Source organism: Cladosporium halotolerans, assembly GCF_011745625.1.
Source record: "Cladosporium halotolerans strain TM138-S3 chromosome Unknown Sca8, whole genome shotgun sequence".
Lineage (NCBI taxonomy): Eukaryota > Fungi > Ascomycota > Dothideomycetes > Cladosporiales > Cladosporiaceae > Cladosporium > Cladosporium halotolerans.
In genome coordinates this window covers 281,919-309,566 of record NW_027191459.1, presented here as the reverse complement: position 1 = coordinate 309,566, position 27,648 = coordinate 281,919, and the positions used below count along the sequence as shown (strand labels likewise).

The following is a 27,648-nucleotide window of genomic DNA, read 5'->3' as shown; positions in this document are numbered from 1 at the left end:
GGTACCATGTCAAAATACAAACGCAACTCAAAAAGACAGAGGGAAAACTGAGAGGGTATTGGATATTGGACTGAAAAATTATTGTGATAGTACAAGTCCACATTTGCAGAACTCGAATGAACGGCATGAAAGCATAGAAGCGACGTCTGCGCTCTGCTCTGTTAATGACTGCAGACTGCAGCGATCCGAACTCAATAAAAGCATCGCTCGCACTTCAAAGATGCTTCACAGAAGCCTCCATAGCGCCGAAAGACAAGAAACACATCAAACATGCATTCCCAAACCACCAGTGTGCTTAATATACATGATTGCTCCAATAAAGACGAGGTCACTCCTCCGTAGCGCTGGCGCCGTTGAGGAGTCTTCAGTTGGTAGTCGATTTGACAGACGCGTTTGGCCCACGGCCCTTGGCAGACTTGAAAGGAAGCCCACGCTTGCTGCCAGCAGACGCTGCATTGTCGGTGGCACCAGGGGTCGGGGACTTCTGCTGAGGCGTAGATGCGGCAGAGACCTTTTGAGAGCTGGCTTTCCTAGAACCAGCAGTTGAAGCGCTGTTGGGCACCGTCGAGTTTGGAGTGATCACTCCAGTCTCTTTGGCAGCGACAGTCTTCGCTTTGGGCTTGTGCGTTCCCTTGTTGAGCCCAGTCCTCCTCCAGAAGATGGGGTTGTGCTTGGTCTTGACGCCAGGCATCTTCACGAAACATCCCTTGGGGTTTCGAAAGTGCAGTGAAATCATGTCGAAAGGGGCTTTGCTTTGCGCTTCGCTTGGCTTCGGGAAAGCTTCAGGACGCAGCGTGAGCATGTTGTGCACGGCGTCGGCACCAATTTCCGGGTAGACAACTGTGCGCGGAACGCGCGTCAATGGCTTGGAGCCGAAGCTCAGTTCCTCGTTGAACATCTGCTCGATCGTATCCTTACTAGTAACGTCGCTGCTGTCATCGAGGAGGAATCCCTCAACAGTCGTGCGCCTTGTTGGCTGCTGCATCTGCGGAAGAGAAACCGTGGCACTTGTCGAAGTCGGCGGGTCGTGCATCGCAATCCTTGAGGAGCTGGCAACGTTAAAAGCCGGATCATAGGCCTTTGGTGGGGTTTTGGGAGGCGATGGTGGGGTCTCCGTAGTGATATTGGCGCGATTGAAGAGGCCATTGAAGCGAGCCTGCCAAGCTTCGTTTTGCACGATTGGGCGCCCGCCTGGTGGGCCCCAGTGCTGCCGTGGAGGCATCATCACTGATGGTTGCGGAGGAGCCGTTGCGGATGGTGGCGGGAGCTTGACTACAGGTCTGGATTTGGGAAGGCGAACGTGAGGCTGTTTTGCGTCACCAGAGTAAACAGGGTGTGTCGCAGTCTCGGGTGGAGGCGGCGGTTGTTCTTTTGAGTCCACCGTTGGAGGGAGAGGGTCAGCGGGGGCCTTTGCTCTACGCGGAGTGCCGACAGGAGCAGGCTGTGCTCGAGCGTATGGAGCTCCGATTGGAGGCTGCGGCGCTGCGGCGCCTCCATGAGCAGGATTCATTGACCCGTTAGGCAAGCGGACAGTGTTTCCCGCTGCCTGCTTCCACGGATGACTCAAGGGAGAGGAAGTCGGTACAGGCACTGCGGGCTGCGTCTGAGTGCTTGGAGGTGCGGGTGTGATGCTGGAGATCAAGTGCGAGCCTTGAGCATCGTGGACGGTGTACTCTGACCGCTCGATCTTGCGCGGACCGCCGAGTCGTCCTCGTGAAGTCTGCCTGAACGTTTCCCTGTAGATATCGCCATTCTCGACTGAGGGAGGTTCAGTGTGTGAGGTAGAGCCGTTGGCTTTCGCGTTGCTCGCGTATTGTGCGGGTAAAGTCTGGGAGGCACTTCTCCACGCGGCGAGTCTGCTGTCCTCAGCAGGTTGGTTCTGCAGCGGAGGTTGTGCGCGGGACGGCGGTGCGATTGGCCCCGGGACGCGCTGCGGGCGGCTTAGGCTGGAGGTTGGTGACGCACCGGTTGGGCGAGACTGCGACGTGAAGTGGTCCGGACGGCCTTCCATGCCTGGTGGAGCAAATGCCCTGCCCTGCTCTGCCGCTTGAGCAGCCGCAAGACTCGGCGATCTCGACTCCGAGGCAAGCGCTTGCGGCGGCGTAATACGCGCTTGCGCGCCAGGTCGACTCATTCCAGGTGGTGGCGGCAATGTAGAGCTTTGCTGAGACATCATGGGCATGGGAGCAAAGCTCGACGCGCTCTCGAATACGCCGTTGCCAATACCCGCCGTGCCCCAGACATTACCACTGCCAGCAGACGGCCATGGAGAAAAGCCGTCACCGCCAACCATTGGCGATCGTCCAAAAGGCTGCTGTTTCCGCTCTCCAGGGGAAGAAAAGGCGGAGTTTGGGGCGCGGTATGGCGAAGACGTGGCCTGCTGAAAAGGCGCCCGCGCATTGTTAGCCTTCGGCGAAAGGGGGCCGCGAGGTGCCTGTCGCTGCGTTTGGTCGGAAACGGAGCGCGTAGGTATGTCAGGGCCATCGGGTTTGGAAATAGGGTGAGGCAAATCAGCATCAGCTGGCGGAGACGCCTTGGCTTGAGCAGACTGGAAACCATTAGGTAGAGAGTGAGCAACCTTTGACTCCAGAGCTTGGACGACAGGAGCAGGTGAAACCTCTTGCGGGTGGACTGCTTTCACTGCAAGATTGTCGGCCGGCTTCAGATCCTCGGGAGTCGGCTCGACGACAGGCTTTGGCGCTGAAGCAGCTGCTTCTTTGGCAGCAGCCTCCCTTTCTTGCCGGGACTGACCAGCGTTTTGAAGTGCTGCCATTTTGGCCTGTAGACGCTCCTTTGAGGCTGCTTGGCGCTGCTGCTCCTCCTCATCTACCTTCCTCTTTAGCGCCAATTCGCGCTTCTCCTTCATGATACGCTCTTGGGCCTTGAAAGGGTCCTCAAGCTCCTCTCCGGCACCCGGCGCGGGCGGTGGTGGCATCTGTTGATGCCAAGCGTTCTGCTGCGGGAACATGCTCGGGTGCCCGTCCGTCTTGCTCAAAGTCGGTGAGGCGCGCATGTTATGCCCAGCAACAGTGCTCATGCGCCGCTCTTGAGGAGCAAATGGCTCTTGGCTTCTGTTCATCGACATTCTACGAGGCGCCATGCTACCCTGACTGACACTAGAGCCTCTCCTACGTGCCCAAGGCGGTGGACCGTCAGTCTGGCTGCCAGACCTCGTCTGGAAAGCTGGTGACGGTTCTGGAGCATGAATGTCCATCCCTGTTTGTGATGGACGCTGTAGCACTGCAGGCTTGCGACCAAAAGGATCCGGCCTAGAGCCCCGACGACCTTCCGCGACCGGCTCGTAATGGCCGCTAACAGAATTGAAAAGCTCACGGCGGCCGCCTTCACCTTCGCGCCAAGAGCGGTCAAAAGTGTCCGCGGCAATTTCACGCATCGGCTGATGTGGCGGCATGGAGTCGTAAGCTCTGGCATCCTGCGAGACAAACGGAGTCTGTTGTTGGGTGCTTTGCACTGGTGGATTGACAGGCGACACTTTGTCGACTGGAGGCAAGGTTGCCCATGGCGACTTGGAAGGGGGAGCCGGGCTTTTGGCCTTCAGGGTTGCTTTCTCGGGAGCAGAAGAGGACTGGTTGGCCAGACCAATTTGCTTGGCTTGTGCTGCAGCTCCAGGCTTCAGAATCGTCTTTGGAGGGCCAGATGGCTCCGCCGGTTTCTTCATGGCAGTCAGGGAGGGCTTTGGCTCTTCTGCCGGTTTTGCCGAAGTGGGCTCGGCAGGTTTCGCTTCCTTTGACGCCGGAGTATTGTCTGCAGGTGTAAGAGCAGATTTGGTCCCGTCGATCCAGGTCACAGCGTCCGGAACCCAGTCGTCTTCATCCTCGTCGATATCCGCCCATTTCGATTCCTTGCCATTCTCGTCGGATTGTAAGCGCGTAGCCAAGTGGATGCCATACTGCTGCTTGAGCTCCTCATCGGTAAACTGCTTTGGTGGTGGTGGAGCTGTCGGTCTGTTCTTATTCCACACCTTACTAGCGTCTGGTCCACTTGGAGACTCCGCATTTTGACGAGCCTTTTGAAGCTCCCGGAGCGACGCGCCGGTCTTTGCGATAAGTCTCGGCTTTGCGACGGGGGGCGCCACAGAGCTAACTGGAGAAGCTGCTGGCAATTAGTTATGTCCTCCGATCTTTTCCACGGGTCACGCTTACCTCGCTCACCAGTCTTGGCCGCGGTAGGCGCTGCTGAGTTGGACTTTGCCAGGAAATTCTTCGTCACAGAGATCTTGCTAAAGGTAGTGGGCTTCTTGACGGAATTAGTGCGCACGTGTAGGTGGCCATCCTTCGCCTCAGAGACGTCTCCCTTGCTCATGTCCGTGTCCGAATTCACAGCCGAGTTGTCTTGAGACCCTCCATCTTCTAGTGCAGATCCTTGACTAGCACTGTCGAGAATTCCATTCACAGTCGGCGTCTGGCCGGCTTTGCTTTGATCATCGGTTTTCAGAGGCTGTGCGATCGCAGGAATGGTATCTGGCTTAGCCACGGCATCCCCAGCACTTGGCTCAGCCGCAGCTTGTCCTGCATCGACTGATGTGGTATCCGGCGCGATCGCGTCGGCTGTGAGGTCGTTTTGCGGGTCAGAGGCGTCGGTTGGTTTAGTCGGAATCGCTGTTGGAAGTGTGTTGCCGGATTCGGCGGAGCTGGTAGAAGTGTGGTTCGCAACAACGTCGACAAGCGGGGACGAGCCGCTCGCCGACTCGGGGACGTTTACCACATTGTGGCTAACCTGCTCTGCCATAACAGAATGTCGGACTGTTTGCGCAGCGAGACTGAGGTCAGCTGTCGGATCTGAAGGTGTTGCTGACTCGGACAATGGCGTGCGCATGGAAGGGAATGAAGCACCGCTTCCCCGAAGGTATGGAGATGAGCGCGAAGAGACGTATGAGAATTACCGGTCTGAGGGGAAAGCGCTGAGTGTAGGGTGGTGGTGTCAGTACCTACGGTCAGATGTAAGAGCTCGCCACGGTTGGAGTCGGGGGTCGGAGGTCGGCGTCGGCAGTGTCGCCTGCGCGATGGAGAGCGCTTGAGGTGGAAATGAGATCGCGCTCTGAGGGAGAGGAGGCGTGTAGAACCTCTCTTGCGTCGGATGTCGCGAGGGTGGTGGTATGGGGTGTGGAGATCGTCCAGTCCGTCGCAGTGGGCGGAGCCTACAAAGCGAGGTTCGCTCGCGGTTGCGACGTTGGCACGGACCTCATGGCGGCCCGCCGCCGGCTCTTCGAGAGGCGGCGACGTGTGCTACCTATGCACACGTAGTTGCCATTCTCATTGCTGGCAAATAGTCACGCTTAGATTCACTCTCGCATAGAGTCATAGACACCATACCAACATATGATCACATATGAGGATGTGCTCATAGCAGCTTACGAGTCATGATCGGGAGGGTCCATAGCGAGTGAAGCTCAACGTCACGTGATAGATGTCAGCCTTGACGACGGTGTACGTCGATAGTGGCTCTCAAAAGTCACAGCACTCGAGCTCGCCAATTGTTCTCAACGTCTTCCATTCGCCTTATTTACAGATACACATTTCTCCAGTCCTCCACTCTATCGTTGCAGTCAGCGCCTCTAGTGGGCGTTGTTCTTGTGGTGACCTAGGAATTATCAGCAAGGTTCCGACGCCCGCTCCTTTCACAGTAACTTACGCAGGTGGAAGTAGTAGTTCTGCGCGTAGCCGATGACGAGGAGACCACCAATGATGTGGACGAGCGCTGTGCCACGGTCAGTATCCCTGATCTACTCCCTTGCGGTCTTGCTTTCGGGTCTAATAACATACGCATGGCGCGAGCGTTCTTGCCGTTCATGTAGCGGTGCTGGTATCTCTGGAGGAAACCCTTGGGCTGAGGAGCCGGGGCAGGGCCACGGGGAAGGGCCTCGTAGAAAGCGACGACTCTCTGCATGCGCGCGGCATCAGCAGCACCGCCAATGGCCTGGAACCGTGCCTGTCAGCGTCTCGTGTCCTTCCATGCTCTGCAAACCCATTCCTCGTCGCATTTATTCGGCTTCTCGGGGTTTTGAATGCGCATTCGGTGGTTGGAGTGCTCGATCGGAGGAGAACGGGAGAGGGTCCTGGAGTACGTACGTTGGGAGAGGCGACCTGTATAAACTGTTAGAAGGGCTCGCAAACTGTTTCAGGCGTTCCACATACCTTCGGGGGGACGAGAGTAGAGACCATGATTGCGTTGTTGGGGTATGTACTGGGGTGATGGTCTTCGCCGTCGCAAGTAGTGAAGCTTGAGCGGAAGATCGCTCCTCCCGACTTCGACCTTGGCACGGGGTCCGTGCCACTCCCCGGCGTCGCGAAGCTGCTGACCTCAAGCATTGGAAACGCAGAGCGTCGATTGCGGGCCTGCGACACAATCACACAACCACGAACCATGACGACTCTACAGAGATTCGCAGCCTCGACGCTGCGTGCATCCGCCCGCCCTGCCCTCTCCCAGCGCGCACCCGCGCTCGTCCGCCGCGAGACCGCCGCCCACAACCCTGGTATGGCCGCCGGTGGCCAGAAAGGCCGTCCCGCCTCTTCTTCTGAGGATGCGCCCACAGCTCGCCACGGAGACGCCGAGATGATCAGGCAGCAGGGTCCGGTGGAGGGCCAGCCCGACCACAACCCCGACTACAACGTCGCCGCCGACTACAGGACTTCGTAAGAGCGATCCGAGGGAAGATAGCGTGGGGTAGGATACATATTGATACATGAGACAGTGCTTTCTCACCACTCCCCAAGAGAGTCATGGATGGCTCCGAGCCTGGCCTCGACACCCCGGCTGCCGTGCTTTCTGGCGCGCCCACCGACCTCCAAGCCAGAACCGTCCGGTACACATGAACGCTCCCGAGCACTCTTGAAACGGCCAGAAACTGACCAAAGTCCAGCATTTACCGCCCCACAAAGACCGCCACCCAGTCCGGCGACTGGCACGGCCACCAATGGCGCATGGATTGGGACGTGCTGTCCAAGGGCCACAGATGGGAGAACCCTCTCATGGGCTGGCAATCCAGCGCAGACTACATGCAGGGCACCCGCCTCAACTTCAAGACCAAGGAGGACGCCATCGACTTCGCCAACAAGCAGGGCTACGAGTACTTCGTTCAGGAGCCGAACGAGCGCAAGATCGTCCCTAAGGCTTACGCCACCCAGTTCGTCTACAGCCCTGGCAAGCTGAAGCAGGTGAGGACGAAATAGAGGAACAGATAGAGGATGAAATATGGCGCTGGGGTTTTCTAGAGTGTACATATTGTATTGCATGATTCAAAATACAAAAAAGCAACCATAGCATGGCGGAACATTGTCTTCCCTTGTGTCATTCTTCAATAAGCATCAGAAAGGCACCAATCCTCTGTTTTGAATGGTCGAGACGATTCCCAAGTGTTAATCAGGCACGGCTACCGATTTGGCTAGGTCGCTTGCTACTCTCCGTCGACGTACTCATGCACACAGCAGCAGACGCGACAGCGCCTCCGCATTTGCACCATAGGAAGATTGTTCCCCATGATCCGATACAATGCTCGAGTTATTTCCCAATGCTCGAGGTGATACGCCGCATGTAGAATATGTTCCTAGGGTGCATCGGGAACCAGGAGTGTATGGGCTTTGAGATCAGCTTGGACTCGTTTGAGATTGGCTCCAGACTTCAGCGCTTGATCTTCAACCAGTCATTTCACGACAACGACAAGGCGGTATGATTAGTATTACACTCCTACGTTTTCCAGAATGGAGAGCAAAAGAGCGCACATCGTCAATACTGACGTACTGTAGTCGCTTTGGAGGTGTGAAAGTGTATAGTAACCCCAACCCTAACCCTACTTACCCAGCCCGGACTTCGTGACTACACAGCATGTGTCGACATCGCCTTAAGCTCCCCTAACACCCTGCTCTGCTCCGGTCCCTTTTCAGTCCAATTGACGACCTTCATCGCATCCTGACCAAGAACGTCAAAAGTCACCTCAGCCACCGCAACCTTGACTCTGGGATACGGATTCGTGGCCAGCATGCTCAGAAGCTTCTTCACGACCTCTCCTCGTATGCTCTCCACCTCCGCCAGACCTCTGTACACGTTCACAGCAGCGAGCAGCTTCGGCACGTCGGAGCTCTTGTGGTGTGACTTTTGCACGGTCGAGAGGAGGGTCCGCCACTTGAAGGCTGGTTCGGCTTGCGCCAGCCGCTGCGGAATACGCATATCGAGGAAGAAGGCCAATAGATCTAGCGCGGCAACCATGAGGTTGCTTGCGTTCGGTGTTGAAGGTGAGAGGAGATCGCGCATGATGTCCGCATAGGTCGTGAGCAGGCTGTGCAGGTGCTGCATATCGCATTCCCAGAGGGAGTGGGTAAGTATGGCCCGGGATGTCTGCAGCAGTGATTCAGCGCCGATGCCTGCGCACGAAATTGCGCCTTCAACCAAGGCGCGGTGAGCCCACGATGATATTGAAGGTTCGAAGATAGGTCGAAGGGCGGATTGGAGGTATGCTTCGCTGTTGGTATCTTCTTGATGCTCAGCTTTCAGAAAGGAAGGCAAGCATTGCTGCCTGCAGGCTGCAGCGCGGCCACGTACACGATCCAGCTTCTCAAGTGAGAGTCGGAGTATGTCCGACTGAAGGAGCTGGACCTCACCAGTGTCTTGGGAAAGGACATCGAGCTGAAGCAAGGAGGATGCTGCATTGAGACCTTGCAACCTCACGAGCGAGCCGATATCCCCGCGCTCGTCGATCGTGTAATCAGTCAAGCCGATGTGAATAGTCTGCACTACTGCGGCTATGGATCCCGAAATCCCATTGGATGGATCGCCAAGTCTTTGTAGAGCCAGACTCAATGCTCGCAACCCAATGATGCGCCACTCGACATTCATCGCCGTGACCAATCCATTCAGAGAGGAGATGGCAGCATCAGCTTCCTCACTCACGAGGTATTTGGCTGGTTGGGATACCAGAGAACCCAAAGCGATGGCTCTACCAGCACCGTTGAGAGTCGCTTTGGAGCCATCGACTTCGACTGATCGAGCTAGGCTGACCACATCCATGCAGCCAAGTTCTCTGGATGCCAGTTTCCTCAGACCATAGACCTGTTTCGCCATTTCAGGCAATACTTGCAAGATGGGATCTTCATGGCGGGTCAGTAAGCGCTTGGCGACGTCCTCGAGACTAGCAAAAGTGAAGCCTTTCTCCACGGGATTTTGTGATAGACATGTTCTCTCGCGACAGCATACTTCGGCAATCAGCTTTGCTAAGGCGACCGGGAGCTCTGACTTGAGAGCTCTGGGGCCGAACTCAATCTTGAAACCGTCGACTGATTGTACCGCATGCCAGAATCGGCGGTGCAATGGCAGTGTTGGCTTTGTTTCACCCTTGCCTTCGAGTAGATTCGACAATGCACAGATCAGCCCATGCAGCGACTCAATGTCTGTACCAGAAGGTGTTTCGAGCTCGGCGAGTAAGCGTTCGCTAACGAAAGCAAGCCCATCGGTCTCATCTTGGATGGAAACCAGATTGGCAAGCGAACGTGCTGCAGCCTCGCGGGAAGGAATGTCAACTGATCGTAGGCCTCTCCAATCCACCAGCCCGCCGATGAGAGCCTGCCAATAGGAAACGTGAAGCGCAGCGGCTTTGTTAGCCACGTCGATTAGACCTCGCCTTCGGAGACCAACGGCCTGATAGTCGACTATCTGTACTACCGCTATTCCCTCGATGACCCGGTTAGGATGGCGACCAATCAGTTCCTGTAGAGCTGCCGATGAACCTCGGCGAATGTTCCCTGCTGGATCTAGACATGCTGATAGTAGCAACTGGACGGCCACAGCCTGGATGACCGATGTGTGAGGCGACGCATCAGAGTTGAAGCGGAGGGACTGGGTATCCACAGACAAAAGTTCATCTGACGTATATCTTCTTGAGAGCGACCAGATCCCGAAGTTTGCCGCGTCTCGTACGTTGGCACCAATGCTACTCCCTGTAGCCGTGCGCTGCTCGAAGTTCAAGGCTGATACAAGCGCATTCAGAATGTCTGGCAACTGTGTCGGCGACGCGGAGCGCTTGAATAGGGCATGACTCAAAGCAAGAGTGAGTCCATGCCACTTGAGCGCATTGACTGTTTGATAGTCTATGCCGGCGGCATTGCGAGGGATATCTTCCTTGAATGTATCAAGTACAGCTTGGATGACCTCAAAGCCCATCTCAGGCTCGAGTTCTGAAATGATCAGGCTGATAGCTTTCGCTGCCGCGTACCTTACTGGTGTGTCTCGGTCACCCAAAGATTGCAGTAAATGGTCGATGACATCTTCCAGTACATCAGTCGTCTCCAGAAAACTCAGGAGAGGGCCTGACACAGAAGACGATCGAAGGGTTAATATAGCGATGTTCCGGTATATCTTCAATGCCATCTTTTTCCCGACAGCGTTGCTGGCTACAGGTGATGCGTCGGCAAAAGTGATTAGCTTTCCACATGCGCGATAGATCTTTGGTATCAGATGACCCAGATCAGCGGAGGTTGCAACACCTGCAAGGAACCGCAAGGGACCGAGCTGCTGGTAGATAGAAATCGACGAGTCGTGCGAGGCGGATACCTCTCCCACAGCATAGTCGACAAGGGCATCAGCTACCTTTAGCTGTTGCATATCAGGCCTGGTAGCGAGCCGTACAAGCATAGCTGCAGCGGCGTCTTGAGCCTTTGTTGATGCAGATAGATAACCAACCCCGATGCATGTGATCCTTTGAGCGACAGGAGGAACATCAGGTGAAAGTGATAAGTGTGCAAGCTTGTCCACATCCGGGAGTTTATCGCTTGATATGGACGCCAGAGCGAAGGGAGCCAGTAAGAGATGTGAAAGCCATAACAAGAGTACATAGGGTACCTTCCAGTTTACGGCTTGGCCGTCTTGCTCTGAGGCAACTCTCTCGAGGCTGTCCAAAATTGGTTCTAGGTAGCGTGGTTCATTGTTCAAGAAGCCTACAATGACTTTTGCGCCGCGGACCTTGCAGAGAGTGTAGAGGATGGAAGCGAGAGCAGTCCGGATGTCAATATGCACCTCGCAAATCGAAGGGGTTGACTTCAGCAGAGAAGTGAGATAGGCATCGACGATTGGAGGCAACAAGGTCTTCAATTTTGTGTCGAGAAGATGTGGCTCGCTTTGGAATGGTTCTATCTGCAGCATTCCGTAAGCCTACACATGACTGCTAGGGAAGTACTCGACATACGAGGTTGATGATGTGGTCCAGGTCTGTCTGACGGACCCGAGAATGCACTCCTCGCTGGGTTTCATGGTTTCGAGGACGTTTCCAAAGTAACTTTGGTAGATTTGATTCAAGGTCGCTTAACAGGCCTGCAGACGCCCTGGCCAACTTGACATCCTCCTCGTTCTCGTTGTTTTCCATTCTTCGTGCGATGGTGTCTCGTCTTTAGACATGGTCAAATTCCCGCCATCACCCCTCGAGCCGCGGCGTTTGCGAAAGCCGATCCGCCGCTCGAGCCATGTCCCGCGACGCGACTTTCAGCACTTTACGCGTTCTTGTAGACCTCCCGCAGCTTGCTCGACAAGCCAACGACGGTAATTCTGCGAAGCAATATGTCGACGGATTACACGGAGTACCTGGCCGCCAATGTGCTCAACGAGCAACAACTGGTAAGCCATGACAGCCATCCAAGCAAGAGGGGTGCAAGCTAACAGTGTTTAGGTGAGCTATCGCTCGCTGAGCAGAGCTCTCAAGGTCCATGTCAATCTTGCGAAGCAGTGTGTTCCTTTGTAAACACCATGTGGCTACAATCTCAGCTGACGATCGTCAAGAATGCTCTTCGAATTCCACCGCAAACAAAATGCGAAGAAACCAGGCAGTGTCCACGCAACCTACCTTATAACCGGCACTCGTACCGAACAAAAACCTCAGGAGCAAAATGGCGTTCAGTCACAAGACAGCGAAGATGCAGTCATGCAAAGCAGTCCGCCTCTCCCGAGTAGCTCTGCTCCCCAGCAGCAAGAGGAGGAGACAAAACCCACACCCGTCCGATCCATCCTGTTGGTGAAAGAAGAACACCTCGATCAGGCCAAAGCGACCTTCGATCACATCACCGGCATACACGCCTACAGCCTTGCTGCTGGCGGTCTGAGCGATGTCCAGACTCTGACCGAATGCAATCGCAAGATCGCAGCGACATATGCTTCGGAGGACCCACTGGAAGCCTGGAAGCAGTACGGCACGATACAGAACCCGAATGTCAGGAGGAGGACACAAAAGCGGCCGCCTCCTGCGCCTGCAGCTTCTACTGCAAAGGAGACTGCTGCAAAACCGAAGCCTGCACCGGCACCTGCCAAAGCACCGGCTCTCGAGAAGCAAGCGACAAAGGCCTCGAACGAGTCCGACCCTAATTCCTCAAGAGCGACACCCGTGCCGGAGAAAGACACAGACGCGACCAAGAAGAAGACTGCGACTAAGCCTACGACCAAACGCGAGAATTCGGACATTTTCAAGTCGTTTGCTAAGGGAGCCAACAAGCCTAAGAAGACGGCGTCTACCGAGAGCTCAGCGGCGCCGTCTCCAGCTCCTGCCCCTGCGGAGGACGAGCCTATGGGCGGCATGTCTGATGACGACCCCGAGGATGTGGCGGACGACGTGGAAGTCGAGGCTGGTGCCGGTACCGGGAAATCGAAGAAGGACCGGCAAGCGGAATTAGAAGCCATGATGGATGTTGAGGACGAGCCAATGGAGGACACTGCAGAGGGGGCCTCTGACGAGCCTATGGAGCCGCCCAAAGAAGAGAGCGTGGAAGAAGAACAGAAAGAGGAAGAGCCTAAGGAGTCGATGACCGTGGAAAATGGAAGGCGCCGTGGCAGGCGCAGAGTGATGAAGAAGAAAACGGTCAAGGATGAGGAAGGCTATCTCGGTAAGCCCATTGCTTTGCTTCTGCCTTGGCAATCAACACTTTGCTAACACGCCGCAGTGACGAGAGAAGAACCAGCTTGGGAGTCTTTCTCGGAAGACGAACCTGCGCCCAAGAAGGCCAAACCGACTCCTGCGCCTGCCGCTAAAGGAGCGCCGAAAAAGGGCGGTGCGAAGCCTGGACAAGGCAGCATCATGTCCTTCTTCGGGAAGAAGTAACCACATTCGCCAGCTATCCGTTATAGATATACCCCGAATGCATGCACACCTCAATCCTGGCGTTCTCGAGCTTGCTAACCACGCTCATATCATTCTATCGGTTGTCCACCGGACATCGCTTGGGCCAAAGGCGGCAGGTTGTCGAGCTGCTTCTCCTCTTCTTCATACATGATGAACTCCGGCCCGCAAACCCTCTGCACAGCGTCAGCTCATCATACCCCAAAAATCTGAACCCCCGAGAAAAACAAACTCACCTTCCTCCTCTCCCTAAACTCCGCATACAACCCAACCCAAACATCCCTATCCCCACACCCTCCCTCTCCAAGCCCTTTACACCCCGGCATCAACTCCCTCCTCAACCCCTCACTGCTCGCCATCCAAGGCTTCGGCATCGGCCAGTCTGAGAAATGCACGTACTTCGCCTCCGCCAGCACCTTCACCGCATCCCACTCCCCGCCGCCGCCGCCCAAGTACGCCTCGTGGCCCGCCGCCCGCATCTCGCCCGAAAGCAGCAGATACGGCCTGTGCGGCACGACGAGGCAGCCGTCGCCGTACAGCGCGTTGATGACGTCTGTGTCGACCTCCTGCGGCGCGGCTTTCTCGACGCGGGCGCGGACGCGCGCGAAGTCGGCTTCCGACGGCGAGGCGAGCAGCACGGAGGTGCAGAGGGTGTTGTTGAGCCAGTAGGCGCGGGGCAGGGCGACGGGGGCCGTGGGCGGGAGCAGGAAGAGCTCGTCGAGGGGCTGCAGGAGGGTTGCGTCGGAGTCGAGGCTGAGCACGCGCTTGTAGCGGGTTTGGTTGAAGGCGAGGAGTTTCGTGAAGCTTGCCGACCAGGTTGTGTCGGCGGTGGAGGAGGAGGATGAGGAGGAGGAGGCGCTGAGGACGCTGACGGGCTCGGTGCGCGCGCCGTAGAGGGCGGTGGCTTGGTAGATGAGGCGAGCGGAGGCGGGATGGGGCGAGGAGGAGGTTGTGAGGTCGGAGGAGTAGAGGATGAGGGTGTCTGGTTTTGCGCCCAGGCGGTGCAGAGACTCGGCTAGCATGACGGAGTTGCAGAGGTAGTCGGGAGTTGTGGCGTACGAAACGTAAGCGTAGTCACTCCAATGGACGCGACTCCAGGGCGGGAGCAGAGAGCCGCCGAGGCGGGAGAGGTGCAGGGTTCCGACCCACGCACGAGTGCCTGGTGAAATGAGGTGTTCATGGTTGCGTATCAGGAAAGCAGCGCAGAATACCAAGACGAGGACCAACACCAGACGTTCGGTAAGCCGGCCGCGCAAGAGGCGAAGATCCTGGAACCATGATTCTTCTACAGCAGCCGGACGTTGACGAGGCGGATTCAGATCCCATGGAATGAAACGGCCTCGCGAGGATGTTCGCGGCGATGCTGTGGGAGTAGAAGGTGGCCACGCTCTGCCGAGGGCCTTGGTAGAATACAGATTTGCCATTTTGAGACAAACAATCTATCAAATACAGGAGATCAACGAAGATAAACAAGTTCCCCCACAGAGCAAAACAGGCGCACATCGTCATTCACAAAAAGCACACGAATCGTCACGGATCCGCTCCTCACGCGCCTTCACAAGCAAGGGAAGTTCAAGGAATGCCAGAACACATGTCTCAGAACGGAGCTCAATCGAGGCAAGATGGCGTGATCAGTAGCACAGTTTGAAAACAGGACATCTTCTCCTTGGGTATCGATGAGGATATAGTTACACACGCCGCTCAGCCTCGCTCAGGCAACAAAAACCGGTAGTTTTCCCATTCCCCCAAAAAACGCCAAGTATACACTCCACTGTTCTGTGATTCTGCGCCACCCAATGCAGGATGCCACATTGATTTTTTCCGTTTTTTCCGTGTTTTCCGAGATTCGTAGAAGTACAATACGCCACCTCCACATCTTCCACAACTTATGGTGAGTACAATAATAAGACCTGTTCGTCTCAGGGCTCCGCGCTCGACGGACTCAACCAAGCAGCCGGCACCTTGGGCACCTTGGGACTCTTCGCCAGTGGGTTGTTGCCGCCCGCCAGCTGCGAGCGAATGGCGTCGCGAGCCTCCTTGTTGCCGGAACTGCTCGTCAGCCTGCGGAGCCCATTGCGCCAGCCGGCCTTGATCCCGCCGCCTCCTCCTCCACCACCAGGTTCGCTCGCTTTAGCCGAGTGCTGCGCGATGCCCGCGCTGCGCAGGTCCTCCGTCGTCTGCGCGCGGCTGATGGGCAGGTCGTCGTCGGAGAAGGGCTCGTCGCCAGCCTCGTCGCCAGAGCGGAAATCGGGCTCCAGGCGCTGCGGGCCCTGGTTATTGAGTGGGATGGCGGGGGAGGTGATGGAGCGGTTGTGGACGCGGGGCTGGGCGAGGTGCTGGGCGAAAGCGCCGGGGGTCATGACGACGGGGCTGGTGGCCTGGTAGCGCGGCTCGGCGAAGGACTTCTGGAAGGAGTTGACGCTGACGTTGCGCTGGAGCGAGTGGTGCAGAATGGGCAGGGCCTCCTGGTCGTAGACGTTTTCGCGCTCTTCGATGAGCGCACTGGGGTAGCGGCGGCGGCCGTTGGAGTCGGCCAGCGCGTCGCTGACGGATTTGTCGTCATCGTCGTCGAAGAAGTCGTCGAGGCTGTCGAGCTTCATGGCGAGCTCGCCCATGTTGCTGTTCATGCGCGTGTCGTCTGTCATCATCGTAGCCGTCCTCTCCGATGGCACCCGATCGAAGTATGACCGATCAGACGTGAAGGAATCGTACTGGAACTCGTCCTTGTGGAACTCGATCTCGGGCGTCCCAGCAGCCTCTTGAACGCCATCTCCGTGCCCAGCGTACGCCAGTGTATAGAAAACAGCGTGCACATTGTGCCGTGTCTGAGCCGAGTGAATAGCAGGCATAGGAATCGACCAACCCGACTCCTCTGGAATGCCGTACAAGCTCTTAGTGCGATCGTACTCCTTCCTAGTGGCACGAGTCGAGTGAGAGCCCGCCATGCTCATCCGCAGATGCTTGTTATCCATCGGCGTGCCCGCCATATCGATTACGTTGTCCAGCACATCCAGAGCCTGCTGGCAGTGCTCAGTTTGGAGCAAGCGTAAGAGGGGCGAGATGAGATCGGGGCCTTGAGACGCGATCTCAGGCTTACGCATGTCGACGTCCGGAATGATGACGCACAGCACCTGCATTGTCTTGACCTTGAACCACGCGCATTGGTTGTTAACCATGGCTAGCATGAAGACCAAGCTCTGGAACTCCCAGACCGGGAAGAAAGCGGTGCGGATGGCCGAAACCATGTGTGAGAGGAAATCTGCTTCGGTCCGGTACTGGTGTCTGACGAACGTCTGCAACGCCTTGGCCAAACCGATGTGATTTTGCGCCTCCGCCGCCGAAGCGAGCGTATCAGCCGCGTCCAGCTGGGTAGGATCTTCTCCAGGATGCTCGAACGAATGCAGGAAGCGAGGCAGATTGGCGAGAATAGTGAACAGCAAACGCTCCTCGCTGCCCACCAACTCGCTCGACGGGAGCTTGATCAGCCGCTCCATGACAGCCAAAGTCCGGCTCATAGAATTGCTCGACCTCACACCCTTGTACATCAGCGCGTGTAAGCCTTCGAAGCTGCCTTCCCACTTCTGCGGCTGATTGTCTTTCAGGATCTTGAGAACGGCAGGGTCGCTGAGATCCATCTTCGTCAACAGATGGTTCAACATGCTCAAGCCTTCCTGGAACTCGCGCTCGAAAATTGTGTCAAGACAAGCACATGTGGTCCAGAAGAGCTGGGGGTAGTGCAGCAAGTCAAGCGGGTCCAAAGCATCAATGATGCTGCGCAGCGTAGTCAGGATCTCTAGAGAAAAGATCAGATAGTCGTGATTCTCGTCGTCAGCAATCGTGTTAGATAACCGCGCGAGCATATCAGCGAGCATCTGCTGATCCAAAGTCGTCGAAATGCACCTAAAAACCTGGAACGACCTGCAAGCAACGTGCCTAACCGCGCAAGAAGTAGCCCAGGCCATCGTGACTTTGCCCCATTCCTCGCGAATGGTCGGATGCGTGATGGAGAAGATCTTGACAGCCTCGTCGACGACGAAACCCATCGGCTGAGAAACAGCGCGACTGTCCTCCTCGCCGGCCTTGACTTCGCTGTCGCTGTACGCCCACGCGATCTTCGGATCATGCTGGCGAATGGCCTCGATAAATTCCTCGATAGACTCCTTGTCGGGGTCGGTGCTGCCCGGCTCGATCTGGGAGATGACGAGCTCGTGGATAAGATGCACGAGCAACTCGCGCGCCTGCTCTTGCACGATGGCAATGTACTGGTCCCATTGCACGAGGATGACTTGCAAGAGGGTAGCGAGCTTGTCCTTCGGCAGCTTGTCGGGCGACACTATCAAGTCGACGAGCAGGATCATGCTCAACTGTCCAAGCGACAGGCCGCTTTGCTTCGCGCCACTGGGTAGCACGACAGCCAGGTCGGCGATGTACGGGAGCGCCGTGGTGTCGACAGGGGCAACGATCGGGTCCCTGCGCTCCGCCACCATGCTCTTGGGACAGATCTGCAGAAGCAGGTACTCGACGACCTTCGCACCAGCCGCGGTGCCAGACAAGAAGACCACGATCTGCTTGGCGTAGATGACGAAGTTCTGCTCCTTGCGGTCGAGACAGACGTCGATGATGAAGTCGAGCACAAGCTGAACGTTGCCGGCATACGGCCCAGTCGCGAGCGCCTGCCACAGCGCTTGGATCTCGTTGTGTAGCGTGATGCGACTCTTAACGGTGATCTCAAACAGGTTGACAAGCAACATGTACGAAGTCGCAGTCGGACCACCACTGGGATCGAGCTGAAGCTCAATCGTCTGGATCCAAGGCAACATGCCCGAAACCATATTGCGCTGATGGTCCGGCTGCAGTTCGTTGAAGTACGCCGAGAACTCAGAGAACACGTGGAAAGCCAGCTCAGGATGCTGCTTCGCCAAACGGCACGAAACCTCGAACTGAGCCAGCTTGTAGACCGCAGTCGTCTTGTCCGAGACGCTGATGTCGAGGTCCTGCAGCTTGGAAGTCTTGCCCAGCCGCTCCTCGAGCGTGCGCAGCAGGCGAGCAGACTTCATGCGGATCTGGCTGTCCTCGTTGCCCAGCGTATACAGACCGGCGCAAAGCACCTTCCAGAACGGCATGTGCACATGCGCGTGCTCGGTGAGCACTTTTGTGACGACCTCAAAGTAGCTGGTGAGGGCCTTGGGACGTCGAGCGATGTAGCACATGCGCAGGGTCTGAGCCATGAGGTAAGCGTGCTCTTGGTTGTTCACAATCAAGTTCTGAAGCGCTTTTCTGCCAATCGCATGCGTGCGGTCACTGGGTGTGTCGAAGATAGCGTTCAGCCACTGCAGCAACCGCTTGATGTCGAAAGACATGAGCACCTTGTGATCCGCAACGAAATTCAAAGGCCCGGCGCAAAGAGCCGCCATGGCACTAAGCGCAGCCGTCTGCAGCTCGTTACGTTCCTTTTCAATCGCAGAGTTGATGATACCCCTGCTCCGCAGATCGTGCTCGCGGTCCAGTATAGACCTCGCGACATGATTCTCCTGAGCTCTCAAGTGACTTTCGTTCGGCGAGAATCCGCACCAGTTCTCCATGAGCGCGAAGGTCGCTTGACGTGCTTGGAAAGACATCCACCTGGAGGCATCCTTGAAAGCCTTGGTGCAGTCGTACAACTCTTCCGTGAGCGTGCAATAGTAGGTCCTCAGCTTCTGATACTCGAGCTGGCCTTGGATTTCCGAATCACTAAGGAAGAGGCGCAGGTGCTTCGAATAGTCGGTCATGTACTCGAGCACGTACTCATCACCGTTGATCGCAGGGTGCTTCAGCAGATGGCACGTCAGACTGAGCAGGTGCGTAATCTCGAGGCGGAGACAATCGGTCCGGCGACTCCTTCGCGGGCTACTGAGACTCCGCTGGTGAGAAGCAATTCGCTCTTTGGCGTCTTGGCCGCATTCTCTCACCAGATCTTGCAGCGACTGGAGCAAGGTATTGAAGAGAGTAGCATTTGTCGCACCCAACCCAACGACCGCCGCATCTCTGACAGCCGCGTTGGGAACCGAAAGCATCTTCTGGACTTTTTGAAAGAGCTCCGAGGCAGTGTAGATCTTCTCTTGGCTCCCACTACTAGTGGAAGACTTCGAGCTCTTTCTGGTGTGCAAGGACACTTGGCTTGACTGCGGAGCAGCCAGGTACGTGGTGCTGCCTGCATTCGTGAGGGTGGTGCAAGCGAAGATGAGGTGAAGCTTCCACTGCTCGATGATAATATCAGGAGACGAGTTGTTCACTCTCGGCGCTTGGTTCAGCCTGCTTGTCATGAAGGAAGACTCGAACTGCGTTGGCTTCGGCACATTGCCTTCAGCGATAGACGCAATGGTTTGGTGGCTGTGCGAAAGGCGCATGCACACGATCTCGCGCGTCAGCGCTACTGCGTGCAGACATATCTCTGAGCTGAGTCGGACAAGATTCGGGAAGACCTTAAACCAGAGGTTGGAGTCATGAGCGATGTCGCTGCTGCAAAGCTCCACGAGAGTACTGTTGGCATTGCTCTTGCGGAGACCCTTCTGCAGGCGAGAGCGTTCTGCCAATGACAGCCGCTCGTCGTTGACGTCGATGACCTGCTGTGAGCTGCCGTCCAGAATGCTGATGATTCGAGTGGACGGCTTGCCAAGAGCGGTGTCGAACTTAGTGATGAGGCGCAGAACATTGACCGCGATTGCTCTCACAGCTCTCGAGGGCGAACACAAGAAAAACAGGCCGTGAGACTCCACTTCATCGACGTGGGCTAACACACCGGACAAGTCCAAGGGCAAAGGTCGGATAGTCTGATCGTCGTCCTCCGTTGGCTCCGCAGCAGCCTTGCGAGTCCTCTGCTGGATCTCGTCGATCCAAATCTGCAGCAGCTCGACGTAGAGCTCGAGAGTATTCTCAATGTGACCTGGGCCGAGAAGCCCACCATCAGACACCGTCGCGTAGCGGTCATCAAAATTGAAGATGAATCGCGCAAAGCCGATAGTAACTTGCTGTGCGTGCGACTGGCGGGCGATGGACTTGAGCGCTTGGGCGGACGAAGTCGCGATGTGTGCTTGCACGTGGGCAGTGCCTGTGCAGAGGAGGTTTACCAGTGAGTTGATGGGCAGGTGAGGCGACAGACACCTAGGCAAAGCCTCAACAGCCACGTGCAACAAATCGTAATAGTGCTGCCTCACATCGGTCGGGTTCATGAGCTCGTCACGTCGGTTGAAATTAAACGCTTCGGCCATGGGTGTCTTAGGTGTGTGCGATGCGAACTTCTCGTCCAGCACCGCCTGGCCGCCGAAAGTGTTGTCGCAAATGATCGTCAATTGGCCCAGGATCTTGCAGAACCGGTTGTAGTAATCCTTCGTCACATCGTTGAGGTTATTAGTCATTACAGGTCTTGACAGCCTTTCGGTCCGGCCAGCGGACACGGCGAAGCCTTGTGATCGTGTTCGTCGGTGAGTGATGGGTGCGCGCGACGTAGGGTCCAGCAGTGCATCGCACTCGAAAGCAATGGGAAATGGAGGGGGCTCGTTCTTTTCCAGGTCGGACATGATTGCCAGGAAAGCCCGAATGGCGATGACAGTCTTCTCCGGATCAAGACTCTCGATCTTGAGCTGGCTGTCAGGCGTAGTGAACAACTCGGAGTTCATCAAAGGGAAAATGATAGTCCTGAAGCATATGTCCTGGTATTTGTAACCAATGATTCGGATGAGCTGGATCAGCGGGTCTGCGATCACAGGGTCGGTCGAGATAAGAACTCGTTTGCCGCCCTGGAACACCAGTTTAACGATCTCGTCGAGCTTTCGGGCGACCGCATGGGGAGAGTCGGACATCCGATAAAGGTACCTCCATACAAGTCGGCAGACAGCTTTCAGGTAATGTGATCGAGCAGCTCTGTCTCTACGGTTCGGCGGAAACGACGTAGCAACAGACATCCAATGAGTCGCGAAGACATCTGAGGGCGATACGCAGAGTAAGACCGCATGAAGTGGGTAGATGTTAGGCCAGTGATCCGCTTTGGAGAGCATTTGAGAGACCTTAGGCCGTACCGAAGCCAAGACACTCTTCCACTTGGGCGCATTGAAGTTCGAAGACGTGCCTTCCGCCGCGATCGGCAGCAAGAGCCGCTCGAAAAGCTGCGCGTACGCATACTTCATCTGGCGGCCGTGGACTTCGGCGAAGAACTTGGCCAGCAGCTGTAGCGTGTCGCAACCATGGCTCCAAGCCTCTTCGGGCGCGATCCTGAACTTCAGCCACTGCATGCTCTGGACCAGCAGTGCAGTCTTCGCAGCCAGCCTCGGCTCGACCATGCCCTTCATCGACAGCGTCTTCTGCGCGAATCCAAGATCCTGTAAGAAGCGCCCAGACACATCCTCGAACCGGAGACCACTCATCACACCAAGCAGCTGTCCTCTTATCACCCAGTTAGCGTGTTTCAGAGCGCTCTTTTGCAGTTGGTCCGGTTCCTGTCCCACCAGATGGTCGTAGATCACACTTTCCAGCTTCTCTGCGGTATTACCGCTATGGTCCGAGCTGATGGCTTTGAGAGTCGTTTGCCCAATGATTTCAATCAAAGCCCGACACAAGATGTAGACCGATATGCCCGACCGCCTCTCCGCCGCGACCATATCGTATTCCATCACCATGATATCCTGCCCGCCAGGAGAAGAGGTCGCATTGATTCCATTCCCGCTCTGGTTGATGTGTCTTTGCGTAGCAATTGTAGAGTTCCGTAACGCCTCCAGTTCCATCCGAATCTGCTTCGCCAGGTCGCTCTTCCTCTTATGCCATAAAATCACCGAGTCGATCACGAACTTGGGCTTGTGCCTGTTGATGTGCCCAAGCGACGAGATTAGTTGATCAAAACTGGGGTCCGCACCGGGTCCGCACACGTCTCCTATCCGTGGTTCCAACTCGCCCGGGCGTGCCATACACCGCTCAATCCTCTCGTCCGCCTCCGCAATGAATGAAGTAAACAAGTGGTGCAACGCATACTCACCTACAGTCTTCGGCTCCTGTTGCTGAATCTGCTGGACTTGTTGCCGAGATTGTGATCGGTGGTGTTCGTTCGGTCGCTTCACTCTGCCGCTGTGCATGCGCTCAGGTCTCCTATGCGCCGGCGCGGCGCCTTCAAAACTCCGGTTTGGCGGCAACGTCGCTCCGCCGTTGCCAACGTGGGAATGTAATGTCGACATTGAAGGACTTTTCTTGAGGATGGTGGGAGCGGTGGTAGCTGCAGCGGGAATGTCGCTGGGTCCACCATTTGAGGCGATGATCTTGTGTGGACTAAGCGGGCTGACGCTAGTGGAGTTGCTCAAGTTGCTCGTGTTGCGCGAATGCTGGACCCCGTGTACAATGCTTGTATTCCTGTGGTGTCCGTACGATACCGAAGGCTTCCTTTCAACGTCTAAGCTCTGTTTTGGGCGAGCTTGAGCCACAGGCGTGTTGCCGCGTGGCGAGGCATTGCGCGTGCTGGCAGCGCTGAGGGCGCGGCCGCGTGTGAGGGATGGATCTCGGGAGGCAGGCGGTGGAAAGGGCGCGGTATTGGGGGCGATGAGGAGAGGTTCGGGTGGTGGGCTGGTGCCGCTTAGATCTGGAGGAGGGACAGACGGTGAGGTCGCGTGGCCGCGGCCGTCTGAGGACAGGTCTCGCGGCGCAATTGGCAGGACTGAGCTGTTGTCAGCATGTTATGCGTTTCCTGTCTGATTCCCAGGCGTGTTTCTCCTCCTCCAACTCAAAAACAACATCCCATGCAGCACGGAGATCCGACCAAAAGCAAAGACCTACCCATCTTGTCACAGCGTCGCAGCCAGACGCGATCAATCTAGCGATCCGTAGCAGCGCATCGTCGCAGAGTCGTCGTTCGGTTCGGGAAGCGATATGGAGGTCAGGGCGGGGTGTAGGAGCAACGACGACTGAGGTCGAGAGGATGGAGGCAGCACTAGCGGGTGAAGATAGGGCTCAGTAAGGCCGGTAGGGTGAGCATGAGAACGGCGACGATGCCCTGCATGGGCTTGGCGGCGGAGTGCGGAAACGTCTGGCCAGGGTTGGAGAGGTGCGGGAGGGTTCGCTAACGGCGATCGCTGCCACCCCTGCCCGGCTGTCGTGCTTCCGTCCTCTGCTTCTTCTTCAGCCTTGCAGGCCCGCGCCGACGGGCGAACGCGTTCACGCATGCCAGACGCAGACGCAGACGCAGACGCATCGCTCTCGTGGGCGATCGTGATAGCAGGCTGCGCGCAACGCGTGGATCAGACTTCCAGAGGCGCAGCCACCGAAGCAAGACGGCCTCCACAGCCCAAGGTGTCAAAGCTGCAGGGTGACGCCCACGCGGGCTACAGAAACTCAATTTCGCGCCCGGTCGCAGTCTGCCATTGCGCATGTCCCCGGCAACGCGGTGCGCGGAGGGACGAGATTACGGGAGGCACGCATCCTGCGGTGGCCTCTACTCTCGTACGGGCCGTGGGCCTTGAATCGAGGGGCTCTATTCTCCTGCGGGCCCATGACTACATGCCGCCGATGGCAATAGGGAGGCCTTGGGCGGAACCTTGCCCTCGGCATGATACGCCGTGAAAAGGGTACATCAGGCAGCACCCAACCCAATCACACCCCACCTCAAAGACCCACGGAGGACGAGCCGAAACGCAGGCGCGCAGAGACATCACCCCTCTTCTTCACACGTCGGAAAGGGAAAGCACAAATTCTCATCTGCCGTTTCTCCCAGAACCTCGGAATTGGCAGCCAGCGCGTACGCGTTCAAGCGATCGCCACGGAGTCCGGCTCCGGCCTGCCTCGTGGGCGTTGAAGTGCGCGCGTGTGTGCCTGAAGATCGCGGGCAGCGCGCATCCTTGGCCTGCCGCTATTGGAGTGCTTCTTTTGGTTTTTCTCTCCGTGCCGTGAGTCCAGGTACATGGATGATGGAGAATCCTCCGATGGAAGAACCAATTGTCCGATGGTAGATATCGTTTGGTTTGTGAAGAATGGTGAGTGCTTTCGTTGCCGCTCCTTGCCGATGCTGATCGACAATGACTCGTTTGCGGCTATTTGATTCCGGTGACAACCTAAAACAACAGCAGAAATGAATGACGCATGAAGGTATGGCGGCAGTGAGGGGGAAAGCTTCATCGATGCGTATCTACCATTCTGTCTACACCATGCAGCTTCGTTGCGGTAGCCATGCCAAGCGTGATGCGAGACCGAAGAAAAGCAGGCAGACAGACAACAAGCGTCCCGAATTACCATTAAGAACCACATCGGGCCTCGTCGTCTTCCTTCCTCGCGGGAGCTCATGCATGGCCAGAAGCAAACAAGCAGAAGCATGCAAAGCTGTGCGCAAAGCAAAAAAACAAAAGCAGGCAGATGGATTAGAGCCTCCGGTAACTTGGAGTAAAGCGCTTTGGTAAACAGACAGAGACAGGAAAAAGAAGAAGGCGAGCTGCGAAACGAAAATGTTCTTGTCCTTGACCCAGCCCAACACGGACAGGTCAGCACATGATGCTCGGTGATGATGGCGGACAGATGCTCTTGTTCGACGATGGCTGCCATTTGCTCATGACGCTGGCCTAGATGCAATGCAAGCGTGGTCGATGACAAGTGAGTGCCGCTGTCTGTCGACACCCTTGGTGTCAGGCTCACCCAGTCGTAAGCTCGTGAATCTCTTGTCGTCGTGCATTCATGATGATGTACAGTCAGTCCTCGCGCGGATCAAAAGAGGGGTGGGGTTAAGAATGGATGGCGGTCGGTAGTCGGCGCGGGTCGATCACAGAGAGCGGATCACTCCTGCTCCGGGGTTGCGGCAGAGGCAACAGGACTGTTCGCGCTCGCCGTGGCGGGCGAGGTCGACAACGGCTTCGCATCGGCGGCGGTATCGTCAGCAGAGGCTGCAGTGGTGTCCTTGATGGAAGAGCTACTGGCTTGAGGGACGGGCGTTTGAGAAGCAGTAGCAGTGTTAGTGTAAGGCAGGGCTCCAAGCGGGCTGCGACCGGGAGCATGGCGGATGGCTGACTGGGCCCAGCGCTGGTTCTGAATCGGGACAATAGGGTTGGTGCCGAGATACTGCTCAAACTCGTTGCCGTTCTTCGGAGCGACGGTATCATTGAGGGTGGTGCCGGCCTGAGGAAGTCTGCCCTGGCGCCAGGCTTGAGTGGCATACTCGTATTCCGCCGAGCGGAACTGGCGAGCAGCTTGGGTCTGCTGTTTGAGAGTCTTCTGCTCTTGGGTGTCGGCGTAGCGAATCTGCACTTGAAGCTCTTCGGTCGCAGTCTTGATCGTGTGGTTGTTGAAGGTCCTGATGACCTCTTCGCATGCGTCGCGGTTTTCAAACCTACAGACGAGAAGGTCAGTAAGGCAAGCGTGTGGAGTTACAAGTGCGGACTCACCGTGCAAAGCCAACTCCACGGCCATTGCCGTTCCTGTCACGGAGGATGCGAGCAGAGCAGACTTTGTGCGGAGCGAAGAGGTTGCCCAGCTCATGCTCATTCATGCTCTTGGGAAGGTTGGAGACGTAGAGGTTGGTGTTCTGCTCGTCCGCGAAAGTCTTGAGCTTAGAGTAGAAGGATTCCTGCAGGATTGTCAATGTGAGCAATCGGCGACAGCAAGGTAGACGGAGGCACTCACCCTGGCAAAGCTGACTTCGTAGCCGAGGAAGTGGAAGCCACGAATGCAGTTCTCCGCGTCTTCGTAGTTGTGGTACTTGACAAAACCAAACCTGGAATTGGGTCAGCAGTGCTCCTTGCGAGGACAAAGTGAAACAAGGCGTCAACTTACCCTTTGCACAGTCCCGTGTTGAGGTCGATGATGGACTTCGAGCTCTTGATGTCTCCAAAGCGAGATCCCCAGGAGTCAAGCATCTCATCGGTCGTCTCCGGCAGCAGACCGCGGATGTACACGTTCGTCTCACCACGCTGGTTCTCCAAAGCACGATCCAGTGGCTTGAGGGGAGATGATGGGGCAGGAATGGCGCGCGGGATAGGAGGCTCTTTCGTCATGAGAAGCTTGAGGCGCGGCGAGATGTCGGGCTGCTCCGGCTGCTTGGGAGCCGTCATGCCGTATGGGCCGACCATGGAAGTCGGCGATGGGGTGCCATGGCTGAAGACTCCGCTCGGAGATCGGTTGATCGCGACATTGCCGTGGACGAAGCTGGCGTACCCGGCGTACGACGGCGTGACGGGCTGATCGTTCTCGTTGGATGAAACAGAATCGCGACGAGGAGTGATGAGCGTTGGAACTTCGCCAGTTGCGCCAGCAGTCGTTGGAGTCCAGTTCTGAGACAGCGGGCTGTTGTCCTGCTGCTGGTAGCCCTGGTAGTTGAGCGGCTGAACGTACTGAGAAGCATGCGGTGTGTACATGCCCGGAGACTGGCCTGTGGCAGCGGATCCGTAGCCGTTCGGGTAAACGTACTGTGCTCCGCCTCCGTACATGCCGGAAGCCATGGTGGTTGGCACTGGCATACCGCTGAACTGGGTGCCATTGGCAGGCATCATGGCGTTCTTGTTATGCGCAGCGAAGGGTTGGCCGGCGAGGTTCATGCCTTGGAAGCTGTGAGCAAGGACAGCCATGTCGGTCGGATTGTGGTGCATGCCGTATGCTCCGCCGCCCTGAGCGCGTCCGCCGTACTGGTTGCCGTACACGGCATTGGGGTTGCCATAGCCGGTGTTCGGACGGTTGTAGCCAGACTGACGCTGATTGGTGTGATCGGCCATGGTCGCCATCTACAGCGTGTATCGTCAGTAAACCGCTCAGGTGAGATGTGTAACAATGAGGAGTATTTGGCATGGAGTCCGCTACCTCGACTGCGTGTCGAGGACTTGCAAAAGGACTCTCGTCTGTTTGTTCCTAAAGGCATCGAGCGGGTGGAGGACAGAGGTGGATTCGACGACGGCGGGAAACGTAGGAGTAAAAGCACTTACGGTTGCTGTAGGCTGCCGTGGAGGGATTGATCGAGATCGTGGGCCGATGTAACGTCTAAACGTGTCTGCACCGCAATGTCAGCAAAGATCACGAATACGTTGCTCAAAGTCCGTGGCAGTGGTGTGGTCGACGTGTCTGTGACAATCGTTGATCCGGCGTGGTGTGGAATGTCAGGAACTCACGTGAAGAGTGAGGGATGAGCAGTGCTCAGAGGTGCGGACCGAAGCGTAGAGGGCAGCGAGGCTGAGAGCTGGTGATGACAGTGAGAAGGAGTGACAAGACGGGCGAAGCGCGAGGACTGAATGCTAATGAGTGAGTCGACGGTCAATGCAACGGAATGAAGAAGGCAGATGGTGCTGTGGTGTGGGTTGATGGTATGGTTGGGAGGAGGGATGGTGAGGTTGAAGGAAGAGACACGAGGTGAGAAGAAAAGGCGGACTGGGTGCTGGATGGCAGATGGAAGGCGTCTGCTCGCCGGGCCGAGTCCTTGTGGTCATCGAGGGAAAGAACCACTGCAACTGAAGCCGGCTGGCTTGCTTGCTGCCGTGTTTGTGATGGAAGCACGATCGACGCATACCGAACGCACCTTTCTTCGAGCGATGAGGACTGTTTCCAGATCTGGTCTTCTT

General features: G+C 56.6%; 8 protein-coding genes across 8 annotated transcripts; 2 read left to right on the top strand and 6 right to left on the bottom strand.

Moving 5' to 3' along the window:
• Positions 1-56: 56 nt before the first annotated feature.
• Positions 57-5,136, bottom strand: WHR41_03237 (uncharacterized protein). Its single transcript, XM_069371843.1, has 3 exons — positions 4,953-5,136; positions 4,164-4,763; positions 57-4,113 (listed from the first exon to the last, which is right to left on the bottom strand). Exons 2-3 carry the CDS (start codon positions 4,747-4,749, stop codon positions 365-367), a joined length of 4,335 nt encoding a protein of 1,444 aa, XP_069231209.1. The 5' UTR covers positions 4,750-4,763; positions 4,953-5,136; the 3' UTR covers positions 57-364.
• Positions 5,137-5,494: 358 nt separating this feature from the next.
• On the bottom strand, positions 5,495-6,304 carry WHR41_03236 (uncharacterized protein). The gene is made up of 5 exons (XM_069371842.1): positions 6,156-6,304; positions 6,090-6,104; positions 5,784-5,937; positions 5,653-5,718; positions 5,495-5,601 (listed from the first exon to the last, which is right to left on the bottom strand). The coding sequence occupies exons 1-5, from the start codon at positions 6,180-6,182 to the stop codon at positions 5,576-5,578; spliced, it is 288 nt and encodes a 95-aa protein (XP_069231114.1). The 5' UTR covers positions 6,183-6,304; the 3' UTR covers positions 5,495-5,575.
• A 41-nt stretch (positions 6,305-6,345) lies between these two features.
• On the top strand, positions 6,346-7,296 carry WHR41_03235 (uncharacterized protein). Its single transcript, XM_069371841.1, has 3 exons — positions 6,346-6,656; positions 6,716-6,826; positions 6,884-7,296. Exons 1-3 carry the CDS (start codon positions 6,385-6,387, stop codon positions 7,191-7,193), a joined length of 693 nt encoding a protein of 230 aa, XP_069231208.1. The 5' UTR covers positions 6,346-6,384; the 3' UTR covers positions 7,194-7,296.
• Positions 7,297-7,836: 540 nt separating this feature from the next.
• Positions 7,837-11,371, bottom strand: WHR41_03234 (uncharacterized protein; the record flags this gene model as incomplete). The annotated part of the gene is made up of 2 exons (XM_069371840.1): positions 7,837-11,142; positions 11,195-11,371. 2 exons carry the CDS (start codon positions 11,369-11,371, stop codon positions 7,837-7,839), a joined length of 3,483 nt encoding a protein of 1,160 aa, XP_069231207.1.
• Positions 11,372-11,527: 156 nt separating this feature from the next.
• Positions 11,528-13,287, top strand: WHR41_03233 (uncharacterized protein). Its single transcript, XM_069371839.1, has 4 exons — positions 11,528-11,619; positions 11,672-11,727; positions 11,782-12,875; positions 12,933-13,287. Exons 1-4 carry the CDS (start codon positions 11,563-11,565, stop codon positions 13,088-13,090), a joined length of 1,365 nt encoding a protein of 454 aa, XP_069231206.1. The 5' UTR covers positions 11,528-11,562; the 3' UTR covers positions 13,091-13,287.
• Positions 13,180-14,532, bottom strand: WHR41_03232 (uncharacterized protein; the record flags this gene model as incomplete). Its single annotated transcript, XM_069371838.1, has 2 exons — positions 13,180-13,284; positions 13,345-14,532. 2 exons carry the CDS (start codon positions 14,530-14,532, stop codon positions 13,180-13,182), a joined length of 1,293 nt encoding a protein of 430 aa, XP_069231205.1.
• A 216-nt stretch (positions 14,533-14,748) lies between these two features.
• WHR41_03231 (uncharacterized protein) lies at positions 14,749-23,060 on the bottom strand. Its single transcript, XM_069371837.1, has 2 exons — positions 22,901-23,060; positions 14,749-22,781 (listed from the first exon to the last, which is right to left on the bottom strand). Exons 1-2 carry the CDS (start codon positions 22,902-22,904, stop codon positions 15,028-15,030), a joined length of 7,758 nt encoding a protein of 2,585 aa, XP_069231113.1. The 5' UTR covers positions 22,905-23,060; the 3' UTR covers positions 14,749-15,027.
• Positions 23,061-24,217: 1,157 nt separating this feature from the next.
• Positions 24,218-27,400, bottom strand: WHR41_03230 (uncharacterized protein). The gene is made up of 6 exons (XM_069371836.1): positions 27,202-27,400; positions 27,019-27,083; positions 25,877-26,820; positions 25,727-25,817; positions 25,489-25,670; positions 24,218-25,433 (listed from the first exon to the last, which is right to left on the bottom strand). Exons 3-6 carry the CDS (start codon positions 26,818-26,820, stop codon positions 24,884-24,886), a joined length of 1,767 nt encoding a protein of 588 aa, XP_069231204.1. The 5' UTR covers positions 27,019-27,083; positions 27,202-27,400; the 3' UTR covers positions 24,218-24,883.
• Positions 27,401-27,648: the final 248 nt, after the last annotated feature.